At 43.3% G+C, this 14,731-nt stretch overlaps 1 protein-coding gene across 1 annotated transcript; it reads left to right on the plus strand.

Moving 5' to 3' along the window:
- Positions 1–2,000: 2,000 nt before the first annotated feature.
- On the plus strand, positions 2,001–10,610 carry slc17a6b (solute carrier family 17 member 6b). Its single transcript, XM_067249033.1, has 11 exons — positions 2,001–2,252; positions 2,939–3,057; positions 4,654–4,768; positions 6,083–6,170; positions 6,524–6,610; positions 7,148–7,290; positions 7,751–7,900; positions 8,158–8,290; positions 8,594–8,704; positions 9,443–9,570; positions 9,881–10,610. Exons 1-11 carry the CDS (start codon positions 2,001–2,003, stop codon positions 10,217–10,219), a joined length of 1,665 nt encoding a protein of 554 aa, XP_067105134.1. The 3' UTR covers positions 10,220–10,610.
- Positions 10,611–14,731: the final 4,121 nt, after the last annotated feature.

Raw genomic sequence — 14,731 nt, forward strand, 5'->3', positions numbered from 1 at the left:
ATGAGGAGAGCGATGGCTTTATACTTCTGAATAGGGAGTCAGAGCACATCTGATTTCTCTCGCATATCGGCTTGGCGTTTTTACAGACGTCGGCGTTTGTAAATTGTCGCTTTTTCATTCATAACAAATCTGAGATAAATAACAGTGTTCGAAACACTGGTTCGTTCCGTCAACATAGCACCGTAACATGATGTATAAACATTAGAAAATATATATTTAGGGAAAAAAATCAAATTTGGATATGGAGTCCGTCAAGATGAGAGCTACCGCGGGCGTGAAGGAATTTGCGGGAAAGACTTTGGGGCATATGTACAGGTAAGAAAAAATCTTTAGCCTATATTTATGTTATGTTCTTGAATGAAGGCTTTATTTGTTTTGTTCCATTTATTTTTCTAAATATAATTTAGGCCGGTTGGCGACCTGTTCTGAGTGTTTGTGACTTTATGTCTAGGACAGCGCCAAGCCTTTAGACTAGTCACGAGGAAGGAATTATGTAAATGTGTGTAACGGGATCTTTCCAACGTTGGATGAAACCTGACGTTTGTGTAGTCTAATGGTTGATAGCCTGATGCGCATTTAGCCTACCAAATTATTAATATTAAAGGAATTCGTTCGATAGGCTAAAGGCCTAGCTTATAGCCCACCTGTTTTTCACGTTCATTTGTTAGGCTATCTCTTGCTCTAATATTTCACACGAGATTCCAGTTGTGAGTGAGAACAGAAAACTATCTTGAATCAGCCTATTTAAATTGTAAAGACGCGGGATTTGACGTAGCCTAATATCTAGGCATAGGCTATTCCTCGTAATATCTAGGCAGAATTCAATTTTGCTATTAAGGGAGGGTTTAATGCCAATGTTACATTCTTAGTGGTTGCACTTGGGCTGTAAATCAATTACAGAAGACCAAAATGCTAAACATTTCTTTTAAATTCTGATTTTTCGTTACATTTTTGTTTTTTTATGATGCTTTGAAAATGTAATTCTTACCTTGTAGCCTAAAACACTAAATAAAGTAGTCCCTATACAGCCACTAATATTGGAAACCTCCAGTCGAATACAAAATTAATGTAATGATGAAAACGATGATTACGTTGTTTCGGAAATGAAACAAATATATTTTTTCTGATAGATATGTTATTTTACAATGTAAATTGTAGGCCTAGTCTTATTAATAACCCAGTTTCTAAAAATGCTGTCACTTAATATTAGGAATCAATGAGAGAGAACTTTAAGAATTAATGCCATGCTTTAGTTGTGAGTGGTGGAATGGAATTGCCACATGTAATCGTGTGGTGAATGAAACATTCCTAAAATATTTTCAGAAAATATTGACGTCTATTATGGCAGGCAGGCTGTTGCAAATGGCCTATTCCACAGACAATAATTTCTTCACATCTTTTGAAAACATTATAAGCTTTTTAAGTTTATATAACACTTAAATGTTGAGAAAACGTATCGAATAAATTCGAAATGGATCAACAACGTCTGAAATAATCATTGAAGACGAAAACTACTGCCCAATCCTTGCATGCAAATGAGGGTGAAGGTGAGCGCGCGGGTTGCTGCAATGCGGTAGGACATGGCGCATCTTCGCTTGTCTTCTGAATCTTCTAAGCCTCTATCCCTTCTTTTACAGATATGATTAATATTTCGTTACTACATGTATTCAGTCTATCCATTCACAGCAAAATAAAACATCATGTTCCGGTTTGAAGAGCTGTTTTGGTGTTTGTAGGCTAGGGTGAACCTGGGCCCATTCTAATATTAAAACTGAAATGATAAATCGTAGTTTTAAGTAGGCTAGGGCATACAAACATTTAAACGAAATACTTCACTCATTGCTCGTCGTTAGTGGGCCATCATGTGGCCTGCCATATCAAACTGCACCCATACTGATATGTAAAGGCTGTCTTTGAATAGGGAGAGCTTTTGTTTAGGAAGTAAGTTGTTGTCAAAGAATAGATGACAATGTCAACCATAATTCCATAATTTCAGGGTTATGGAGAAACGGCAGAAAACCGGTGAGGTGATTGAACTGACCGAAGACGGCCGACCCTCTGAGGCCGCCGTGAAGAAGCCCCCCCTGTGCGACTGCACGTGCTTTGGGCTGCCCCGCCGTTATATCATTGCCATCATGAGTGGACTCGGTTTCTGCATCTCGTTCGGGATCCGGTGTAATCTGGGCGTGGCCATTGTGGGCATGGTCAACAACAGCACGATACACCAGAATGGGAAGATCATCATTAAAGAGGTGTGTGCGCTGCAGGCCTATGCACGGTATTGAGGTCTAGAGGATGTAGCAATCAATTCCCCTCCCCTTTCATTTCCTGAAGATCTTTTTATTTCAAAATTAATCCAGATAAACCCTTAGAAGTTTTTCATCTGACATTGTGAGCTTACTTTCTCCCACAATAGTTATACACGGCATATCGGCATCGTTCATGGAGGCTATATAGGCCCATCAGCCTAAGTCACAGCAAATAATACACTTCCCTATTGGTTATTTTAAATCCTAAAGCCAAATTATGGTTTATTCCCAATATCAATGTATTTTCTGCACAATCAAGTTTAATTATTTCATTTGATTTAGCAGCCCTTTAGCATTGGGATATTTTGTAAATTATTTAAGTCAGGGGAGTCAGGTGGCTGAGCGGTGAGGGAGTCGGGCTAGTAATCCGAAGGTTGCCAGTTCGATTCCCGGTCATGCCAACTGACGTTGTGTCCTTGGGCAAGACACTTCACCCTACTTGCCTCGGGGGAATGTCCCTGTACTTACTGTAAGTTGCTCTGGATAAGAGCGTCTGCTAAATGACTAAAATGTAAATTCACTGCATGCATGCGCATTTGCTCAAATAAAGACTACATGCTTAAGAGTTTATCATTTAGAATCACTTGCTTTGTAAATTATTTGTTAAGTGTTCTTATTTTTATTTGAAGAAAGCCAAGTTTAACTGGGACCCGGAAACAGTTGGGATGATCCACGGCTCGTTCTTTTGGGGGTACATAGTGACGCAGATTCCAGGAGGATGGATCTGCTCGAGACTGGCAGCGAACAGGTAACGCCCCTCGAGATTTATTAATACTATAATTCCCTATCTAGGGCCTCTTCGTTTGTCCTAATGTAAAACATAAGATAATGGACATTGTGTATAATATATTTAATATTGAAAATCATATTTTATTGGGATTGGGCCACATGTTTATGAAACAATGCGCAATGCTGTTTATTTATATTGTTAACCTATTATACCCACGTTTGTCTGTAAGATATTGCCCAACATTTGCTTGTGTTAAATGGTGCCATTGTCAAGGCCTTTGATTTGAAACCCACTTCTTACCTCTGAAATGTTAATGTTATTTTTGAATTTAAATAAATTATCTGCAAAAGGCGGTTTGCAGGCTCTTCTGCAATATTCTGCACTGCCTTGGTAGACATGCAAATGCAGACAGGGAAGGAGCCTTCAACTCCTGCAAGGCCAAGGAGATTTGACCGTATAGCCCAGTTCCTCGGGGCATTGTGCCACCTGTTAATGAGGTCTCCTGGGGGAGCCATGACTAATCTCATGGCCTCGCGGGCCATGGCGACCAGCCCGGGTCTCGGCGCCAAAGGCTTTTATTCATGCACGCTCATGTGCATGGGGTGGCTGGTATACTTAATAAGATTCACACTGGTGCAACGAAGGGGTTTTGGCTGCTATAATAGCAGAAAATGTGTGATATTTAAAATTAACAATAAATGCGTTATAGGCCTATATTACGGATTGCATTTATAGGCCTATACATTATGTCAATCACTGGAATAGGATAATAATGAAGGATGAAACATATTATCCCACCAAAATAAACCCCTCCAAATCTGCCCAGTCTTTGAAAATTAATTTATAATTGTATTAGGCGAAATGCTTAGATTTTTTATCTTGCGTGTTTATTGTCTGTTCATGTCCAATTGATTGACATTGAGAGATGTAATCGAATGAACCGTCTCGTGCCAGAGAGGTGCCTCAGTCGGATTAGGGTTTGCTCCCCGCGTGCCGGTGGGTTGGTGTGTACAAGACGTGACAAAAATGAAGAACTACGTGGTATTCATTAGGGACCGTTCATGCGTTGGCTCAGCTGCGCTCCCAGCAACCATACAGCCTGCTGTCGGCACGCCCTGCCATCACCCTTTCATTTCACCAGCCGCTTTGACACGGAATAATGAGAGCGATGCATTTCGTTTTGCTGGTTTTAAAAACGACTCGCAGAAGGCCTTAATTCTCGGAATAGGGAAATGATAGCCTACCAATGTAGGCGTGTATTAATAGGTTGGTTTTAACCTTCTGAACGATGTACCGATAATTGTATATAAATTATCACGTTTTGGCGGACTGGAGGAATGGAACCTATTCAAATAAATATCAGAACTTGTATACGTTTAGCCTGAAAAGAAGGCAAAAAGAATGTGTGAAGGATCACACTGCAAAATCGTTCTGGAAAAAAACTGTAGATCCAGAGATTCACTAAGCATATACTGGCCCTTTTCAAACAGCCATTTTAGAACGAAAGAACCACAAACAGCATTGGACAAAAGGGAGGCCAAAAAATCGAAATCATGTGAATATGGTGTTCTAACAGATGCTACCATGAGTGATTAATGTTGCTGTTCTCTGCAGGGTTTTCGGGGCTGCCATCCTCCTCACCTCCACTCTCAACATGTTCATTCCCTCTGCTGCGCGGTTCCACTACGGCTGTGTCATCTTCGTGAGGATATTGCAAGGTCTAGTGGAGGTGAGCCCCTTCTCTAAAGGGACACATTGCTCTTTTTGTGATCACTGCTTCTTCATTTAATCCACTGCAACATAAAGCAATGTGCCAAGCTTAATAACAGCCCCTACAATTGGAAACAATCCATGCTCCTTTTTCTTTCAGTGGTGTTCAAAACTGTTAATGTTGTGGAGCCACATGGATTATTATCGGGTTGCAAAAACAGTCAAATCAAGGGTACCCAACATCAGAAGTAGCCTGTGGAAATGTGACACTGTTGTATTGATCTGTAGCATGTGTACGGTAGTCCTTATGTCACTATAAACTACCATGTCCAGCAGTCATACCACTTGTGTAGCAAAACCGCTGGCCTGGACAGAATCTCACACCATCGTGCTGATACAACATAGCTCAGAAATCCTGCTGTAGTCTGTAGTGAAACACGAAACTCTCAGCACATCGAATGGCTTGTAGTAAAACACGATACGTTGACACACTGTAGTCAGCACTCCAAGAACAGCCCACAACCTGAATAGATATGAACACATTTGACATTATTTGAGAAGTGAAACACACAAGAGAATAACTAAGCACAGCTCCATATAATTATTATATAAATGAATACATTCAATGAATACATGATAGAAATTTGAATTTGAATAAGATAGGTGTGCTTCCTGATTTCATGAAGACAAGTTGGTTGGTAACTTTATCAAATCTGACATGTGGGTGTTCTTGTTCGGAGTGGGTGCAGGGCCCGTACACTGGCCTGTTGGACAGCGTGTGTTGTCACCAGCCTGCTCAGTGGTGATGTACATACAGAGACCTGTGCTGTTGGCGTGATCCATGCAAACTGCAGTTTTCCAATAGCACACTCTGTTCCAATTAGTCACTGATGAACACTTAATGGGAGCAGCACTGTCTGTGCAGCGCACAGCTTGTCATGCCCAGAGCATTGACTTTCACTTATTAATGTTAATCAAAAAAGTAATCAACTGTGAATGTTGGTTTTTGTTTGTGCTCACATCTGAGATACAGACACGACAGTTAATGTCTGATGGTTCATTGTCCATTGGGATTGTCGGTTTAATGTAATGTGCAAACATCTATTTATTATAGCTTGGTAGGCTACATATGTTACCAGTTTGGCCTTTTATTCTGTATCTGTAATAGCTGTTTGCGTTTGACAGAGATGAGACTCACCTTTAAACAGTGTACCATGTATGCAATGTATATAATAAGTGTATTACATACATTCGTTTGGTCCAATGTATTATCTAGTCTCTATGGATGTTTTGCTTACACACTATGGTGTGTGTGATGTGTGTGTGTGTTCAGGGTGTCACTTACCCAGCATGCCACGGCATATGGAGTAAGTGGGCTCCTCCACTGGAAAGGAGTCGTCTGGCAACCACTTCCTTCTGTGGTAAACAAGCTCCCCTAGTTCACACATTTATGTATAGACTTGATAGCTGCAGTCACCTGCAGTCATCTTGTTCCAAACAGTTTTAATATTATAACTCTTATTCGCTCCTCCATTCCCCTCCTTGCCCCTCTCTTCTTCTCTCCTCCATTCCCCTCCTTGCCCCTCTCTCCTCTCTTCTTCTCTCCTCCATTCCCCTCCTTGCCCCTCTCTCCTCTCTTCTTCTCTCCTCCATTCCCCTCCTTGCCCTCTCTCCTCTCTTCTTCTCTCCTCCATTCCCCTCCTTGCCCCTCTCTCCTCTCTTCTTCTCTCCTCCATTTCCCTCCTTGCCCTCTCTCCTCTCCTGTTCTCTCCAGGGTCGTATGCTGGAGCTGTCATAGCCATGCCTCTGGCTGGTATTCTCGTGCAGTACTCAGGATGGTCCTCTGTGTTTTATATCTATGGTAAGATATTGTGTGTGCGTGTGTGTGTGTGTGTGTGAATCATCAGTGTGAATCGTCATCAGATCTTCTGAGTCTTTTGATACTGCTACAGACCTCCAGCCTCAGAGAAAGCCAAATGGATTTACCAATCCAGGATTGCTATCGATTTACTCTGCAATGTTTTGGTGTGTCTGGCCTCCAATAATGATTCCTCCCCCTGTGGATGGCATGCTGGCCTCTCGATCTGGTCTTCAGGCTGTTTTGGAAAAACAGCATCAGACGGTCTCTGTTTTTTATTTTGCAATGATTGAGTTAAATTCTGAAGAGGCCCACATCAAACAGCCATTTTAGGGCTTGAGGGATTTACATTGCCAAAAGCACTTTCAAAATGAATAGACCTCTGATACCCACTAGCAGATCTGAAGTCTTTTCTCCTTCCCTTTCTTTGTGAATCTATTGGCTGTCTGACCAATTCTTAATTTCTATTATTCTGCTTACGTGTGTTTATGTGTGTGTGTGTGTGCGTGTGTGTGTGTCTGTGCGTGTGTGTGTGCGTAGGCTGCTTTGGGATCCTGTGGTACATGTTCTGGATCTTAGTGTCCTACGAGAGTCCTGCTGACCACCCCACCATCACAGACGAGGAGCGCTGCTACATCGAGGAGAGCATTGGAGAGAGTGCCAAGCTCATGGGACCGTCCGAGGTCAGGACCATGCCCTCAAATAACCCTCAGTCAACCAATGACATAACCGTCATTTACCTTACTCGGATTCTCACTTCTGGGTTTGATGTTAGAGGGACAGTAGGGCAGAGTGAATGTTTCCAGCTAGCTCTGGAATTCATTATAATACTAAAGTGGGTAGGCTCCCCTGTCCTACTTTCAAAGTAGCTATGTTTTGATCCGATCCCTTGAGGTCTCTCTTCTCTCTCTCTCTCTCTCTCTCTCTCTCTCTCTCTCTCTCTCTCTCTCTCTCTCTCTCTCTCTCTCTCTCTCTCTCTCTCTCTCTCTCTCTCTCTCTCTCTCTCTCTCTCTCTCTCACTCGCTCACTCGTTTTGTGAATATCAGATTGACCACCACGGAACCACTGCTGTCAGCATTTAAACAAATCTTTCCATCTCTCGAATGCCAGTTAATCAATGATGGCATTTGTTTCCCTCTGCAGAAATTCAAGACCCCCTGGAAGAAGTTCTTCACCTCCATGCCTGTCTATGCAATCATCGTGGCCAATTTCTGCAGGAGCTGGACCTTCTACCTGCTGCTCATCAGCCAGCCGGCCTACTTCGAGGAGGTGTTTGGGTTTGAGATTAGCAAGGTGAGACTTCATATCGGAGTCCCAGCTGAGAGGAGTGTGGGTTTGAGATGATCAAGGTCAGACATCTGAGACAGCCCCCAGCTCCGAGCTCATTCATGTTTGGTTCTGTTGTTTAAAGAGGATTTGGTTGAACTCCTGCCGCCAACCTAGTGCAGTATTGAATGTTAAATGAGCAGATTTGATTTATGTAGCACTGTGTCATTTGGTCTCTTCAATCTAGACAATACAGGTACATTTCTGTGTTGGTGTGTGTTTAGGTCGGCATGCTGTCTGCCCTGCCTCACCTGGTGATGACCATCATAGTGCCCATTGGTGGTCAGCTGGCTGACTACCTCCGCACAAGGAACATTCTGTCCACCACCACCGTAAGGAAGATCATGAACTGTGGAGGTGAGACATGTATTCAGTTAGCATATGTTTATCCAAAGCGACAGAACACAGTACATATTCTGTTGTAGAATAAGTGCCGCAGATCATCAAAGATTAGAAATGCACAGTTCCAACAGGATTACAGTGGTTGGATGGCTATCCATCAGTTAACAGCAGCATTTCACAACAGTAGCTGTGTATTGTGTAGTCTGTGTATGTGTAGTCTGTATCTGAGATACACTGTAATTACATTTCCACTCTGACAACTGGAAATAGCCTTGGGTCATTGTATGTGTATATGTGTGTGTGTGTGTGTGTCTAAAGGGTTTGGCATGGAGGCCACGTTGCTGTTGGTGGTAGGATATTCCCACAGTAAAGGTGTAGCCATCTCCTTCCTGGTCCTAGCTGTGGGCTTCAGTGGGTTTGCTATATCAGGTCAGTACCAATATAATATTGTATTTAATACTCCAGGTGCAACACATTTGTACTTTGCACAGCTTTGAATCAAATTATATGAATTTGCATGTTGGATTGTCTCATATTATGTTTCATTTACATGTATTCATTTGGCAGACCCTTTTAGCCAACACAACCTACAAAAAGTGCATTTAGTGAGTGCAGGAGATGTGTGAACGATAAGGGGACTGATGCAAGAAGACCAGCACTGCTCTCTGAGTAGCCAGTAGCAGACAAGGTCTAGCCCACAGCTTGGTCACAGCGAACACTGGGCCAGCTTGGAACCGAGGGAACCAGGTCGATGCCTCACCCCTCCCCTGTTTCCTCCAGCTGGGGCCTGAGACGGAGGCTTTCTCCTGTAGTGTTTAATAATTCAGCGGACAACCCTGGAGAGAGGGGGAGGCTGGAGAGAGGGGGAGGCTGGAGAGTGGGGGAGGCTGGAGAGTGTGGGAGGCTGGAGAGAGGGGGAGGCTGGAGAGAGGGGGAGGCTGGAGAGTGGCCGGCAGACAGGGGAGCAGGCAGGGAGGCATGGTGGCAGGCTGGTAGAGAGACAGATAGACAGACAGATAGACAGACAGACAGGCAGCAAGCAACTGGCAGGCGGATACATAGACTGGAATACAGGCAAACAGGCAGGCTGATAGTCAGACAGACAGGTAGCCATGTTGTGCAGCAGTCAGAGAGGACACTCTCACCTCTCAATCTCTCTCCCATCAGGGTTTAATGTCAATCACTTGGACATCGCTCCACGCTATGCCAGTATCCTAATGGGCATATCCAACGGGGTGGGCACATTGTCTGGCATGGTGTGTCCTCTGATTGTGGGTGCCATGACAAAGAACAAGGTAAACAAAGAGTTTTAGTACGCGATTAGTTGCTCATGTATCAAACCAGACCGCATTCTGACTCTTAGCTCCCCCCTCCCCCATATTTCCATCTTCCATTCCCCTCCCCCTCGCCTCTCCTCTTTTCTTTCCCCCTCACCTTCCCTCCTACCCCCACTCCTGCTTCCCTCCCTCCTACCCTCTCTTCTCCTCCCGCTCTGTTCACATGCTCACCCTCTCACCCCCACCCTCAACCCGCTCTTCTCCTTCTTCCTCACCTGCTCCCCTCCTCCTCCTCCCCCCCCCCCTCTTCCTCCCCCTCTCCTGGCAGACTCGAGAGGAGTGGCAGTACGTGTTCCTCATCGCCTCCATGGTGCACTATGGGGGGGTGATATTCTACGGCCTGTTTGCCTCGGGGGACAAGCAGCCATGGGCCGACCCGGAGCTCACTAGCGACGAGAAGTGCGGCTTCATCGACGAGGACGAGCTGGCGGAGGAGACGGGTGACATCACCCAGAGCTACGGAGCCCTGGGAGGACCAGCCAAGACATACGGAGCCACGACTCAGGTCAATGGGGGCTGGGCCGACAGCTGGGAGAAGAAGGAGGAGTACGTCCAGGAGGAGGCGGGTGCCGGAGGGTACGGGTACAAGCAGGAGGACTACTCCTAGAGCAGAGGGCCATCCACTCACACTCCAGCCCATGGGTAGACTTATTTTGGAGTGTTTGCGAGTTTAGAATTAGAATTCTAAGCAGAAACAAAAAAAAAGATAACGATCCATTGTTGTATGTTTGCACAAATTCAAAAATCGTTATTTAAAAAGATCAACTTTAAAATAGAAATTTAATGTAAAACTGCTAAAGAGAACAAATAAAAATACAATAGTGATGTAACACATATCAGATTGGCGAGTTGTAAATGTAATATGAATATAAATTCTAGATATATTTATTTGGAGTGCAATCTTGTGTACCAGTGTGAACCATTCCCCCCTGAGTGAGCTACCAGTCGAAGCTTGCAGGGTCACCATAGTTACAGTTTGACATATTTCCTGGACAATCCTTTCCTGTACTCTCAGAAAACAAAAAGCGTGACTAAGATAAGATGGGTTCTTTTGTGGCGTGGGAGAACCCCCTTGATCTCGTTTAACAATGTAAGGTTCCAACAGGAACATATAAGTTAGTTGTTTAGAGGGTTCCCCCACATAGATGCCCTGAGAACCCTGTTAGAGCCGCTTGTTTTTGAGAGTGCGTCCTGACTCCAGTGCCATGGCCCCTCCTCCAGAGCCAGTGGTTGTCGTGGGGAACAGTCTGCCACTGCAGGTCATGTGACCCAGGACAGCGCTCACATCCTGGCGGAGGTCATATGTCTCCCTAAAGCACTGGTGCGGATGTTTCCCTACCATGCCCGATATGTTTTTATTTTTCTTATCAGCGTTTGTAAATCTGTGTTTCTTAACATATATGGCTAGGTGCAGAGAAAAAGAAAGAATAAGATGAGGAGAAGGATTTGATGACATTCATTACTTGCAATACTCAGCAGTAGAGTCATAATGTCCTTCTTCCATGGTCATTGTGTATAGACAGGCCATTTAAAGTCAAGTGTTACCAATGCATTGTTGAAACCTTTTGTTTTTATACATGTATGTTTTTTCAGAGGTGACAAAAGATGAAACAATGCAAAACGGTTCAAAAGTACAAAGAAAAATGGTTGTACTCAGTCTGGCTTAATGGAAAACATGTCAAACTCAAATGTAAACTAATGTGGAGAGGGTTCAGTGTAGTATATGTGTCTAAAAACAAGTCTAAATAGATTCTATTCAAAAGAGAGATTAAGTCAATACAGAGTTAATACAACATATAATAAAATCTCAATGTAGAGAATGGAATAAATAACGAATTTGATCGATGTTGCCAGTTGATGAAAACTAAGTGGTGAAGTGGTTGAATTTAATCAACTTTGTGCCTCTTTTAAATCGTATTTGAATGCTTTTGAACATTAGATGTGTAAAAAAAAGTCCATGACATGACAGCTAATGCTGCCAGCATCACTTCAGAAATGTTTACCTTTCCAGAGAAAGCAGGTTGACCAATGAAAATTGCTGATCAAGATAAACAAGATCAGCATAAAGAAAGTAACTAGTCAGTGTAACTTTCATGGACCTTGTATGAATATTCCAAAAGTGTGTCATTCCTTACTTTCTTACCTCTTTTGAGGTCATCTCTGATCTAACAGGATTGGGTGAATAAGTGAGCACTGCCTACGTTGCTCCAACCAATACGGTAACATCAGATTAGTGATGTCACAGCTGAACAGAGGAAGGAAGCTTTAAAAGTATTGGAACAGGGCCCAGTGTTTTAGAGTTCTGTCAGAAGCACAAGCAGACACAGGGACCCAGCCTGTCCTCTCACTAACTGTCAGCGGAAACCTCAATTGAGCACTTAACTATCTAAAGTAGATCTGTGTGTGTGTGTGTGTGTGTGCGCGTGAAAAAATGTATTTATGCATGGAACATGGAGTAGTTTGTGTATTTCTTTTTTTCTTTTTCTTTCACAGTCTTTTTCGCTTTAAACTGTTACTGATGTGTCAATTTCTTTGCACAATTAACCAAAGGTGTAGAGTAGAGGTGGGTATAAGCTTGGTGAGAGCATCTATGCTAAAGATGCATTTGGGAGTTAGCTGCAGGGCTGCTGGGAACTAGCTGGAGGCAGAGCTAAGCCAAGGAGAGATTTGGTTGTTAGCTAGGGGGGCTGAATGTACCCTTCTGTGGAAATAGATGTTTTCCATCTGGACCTCCTCAGACAGAGTCATCCATACTTGGTGTACAAAGCAATAAAGCCATGGTAACAGTTAACCTCCACCATGTCAACATGTGAAACACTGACATTATGTAACTATAGTGGGGTTTTCTTTTTTCCCCCATTCTTTTGGAGTCGTGTTTTTGTGATATCAAATGTAGAAAATGACAAACACAAGTACTTGTAAAAAAAAAGAAAAGAAAATACATGAAAAATATAATAATATAAATATATATATAAATATATAGTAATAGAGTCCAACACAAATCTCCTTGTCATGCTGACTATGCAAGGAGTTTGCGCATGGACTGCTCACCAGATGAGAATGATAACCTGGGCTGTACTTTGAGGAGATGCCCTCCTCCATATCTCTGTACGGTTCCACTCCTGTTAGTGTCTGCACATCTGTTCTTGTTCTGTACGGTTCCCTTTGCTTGTTATGGAGGGTGTGCTGTTGTTCTCTTCTGTTATCTCTCTCCTTCTCTCTCTCTTTCTCTCTGTCCCTTTCGCTAACCTTTTTAGTTTGATTGATGTGTGTTCTATCAGTGGCTGGACACTTCTTGCCCCCTCAACCATTGTGCCCCTCCCCTTCTCCCTCCTCTCCTGTCACTCATCCATTGATGAGTGACAGGATATCACTCATCAATGTGTTGCAATATTCAATGACGTAAAGATTGTCTGTAATAGGTGATCAAACATTTACCCAGCTGTCAGAAGTACAGTGCATCCTGAGTATCAGTACCATGTTCCTGTTTTGTACCTCTGAGTAAAGTTGCAGTGTGATTCAATGGCTTATTTTGCTGTGTCAGTTGAGAGGTCTGTTGATGTCAAAATGAAATGCTCTATATATCCTTTTTTCATAAAAAAGACAAACAAACAGAGCACTTGTCTTGTTGTTTGTGAGGAAGAATCACAATCTGGTCTCAGACATACTTATTCGTATATGCATATGTTTGTGATTACATAATCACATTTATTTAAAATATAATAGCAAGTTCCCTACAAATGAAATCCAACATTTGCTGTATAACATGAAGCTGTAGATAGAGAGGGGAATGTGTTCTAGAGACTCCATATCACTCCTTCTTCCTCCTCGGGCTCTCTTCTCTCAACCTCCTGTCCACCCTTTTCTCCCTCTCTCCTCCCTCGCTATCCTTCTCTCCTCCATCCTCCTCCTCCCTCCTCCTATCCTCCTTTCACCTCGGACTGTGGGATCAATGCAGCCGGCCCCAAGCGCCCAGGCAGACCTATTGACAGTTCTAACCTCTTAATGGAGATGGGGAGGGTGGGGAAGCACTTACTGGGCTATTTGGAGAAGCTGCTTAATTCAGACGTAGTACCAAAGGACCCCTTACCCCACCTCCCCCTGCCTTCCAGCCCCCCCCCCTCCCCTCTTCCCTACACACACCCACACACACATACACACACACACACAGACACTATACATCGACAGTGCTTTCCTAGAGACCACAGAGTGAACCTATCGATAAAGATATACTTTCTATTAGAAGACTACAGACAGTATTTATTAGTATTACGTTATTTTAATATCATCTTATTGCCTGGAGTCAGTCTTCAATAAATGACACTATGTAGATTTTATTGGCCCTTGGAAACAGGTGTCAAGTACAACTCTAGTCTGGATAGATATGACTCATCATCCTTTTAAACTCCACACATACTGGCTTTGTAGCACATGACTTTTTTTGCAGCTCCTGTTTGACCTTCAGATCAGGGCTGAACCTGGTATGACAGGCTCTGTTGGAACTCTGCACGTGGCTGTACAAGGATGTGGAGGAGCTTTGTCATAAAGTCAGGCCAATTGAATGAGCAAACCTGTCTACCTGATAATTAAAACCTCAGCAGAGACAAGCACTCAGATGAATGTGTTACTTTTCATGACATGTCTTCCTCATCACTGGAAAACACACATGCAGGCTTTCCCCTGTTGCAAATACCAGCCTTGTTCCATTCCCATTTCGTTTTTTAACCCTAACCTTTGTTTGAGCGAAACTTGGCAGGCCCCCCCTCTCCCATTGATTAGACTGCAAAGTAGAAGGCGTACTCTCACTCTGAATTGTAAAATGACTAAATGTAAAAGGAAACCTATTCCAACAGATTACCACAGATGTCAACGCACATCTGGGCTCGCTTGCTGACTGTTGCCCTGGAGAGATCTGAACTGCTACCTTCAAATGAAATTTATCTGTGGCCCTGCTCGATACTGTTTTAACACCCGATGAGAGCTGGGTGAGGTCAGGAAGTGCTGTCAGAACACATCTATCTGGATCTGATTGATTTAAGAAACGTTTTGAACTTACATTTGTAAAGGATTGCACCCCTCTCAAGACAGATGTGCAAGAGGGGAGTAGATATCCATCTGT

The sequence above is a fragment of the Osmerus mordax genome, chromosome 13 (genome assembly GCF_038355195.1).
Source record: "Osmerus mordax isolate fOsmMor3 chromosome 13, fOsmMor3.pri, whole genome shotgun sequence".
NCBI classification, from domain to species: domain Eukaryota; kingdom Metazoa; phylum Chordata; class Actinopteri; order Osmeriformes; family Osmeridae; genus Osmerus; species Osmerus mordax.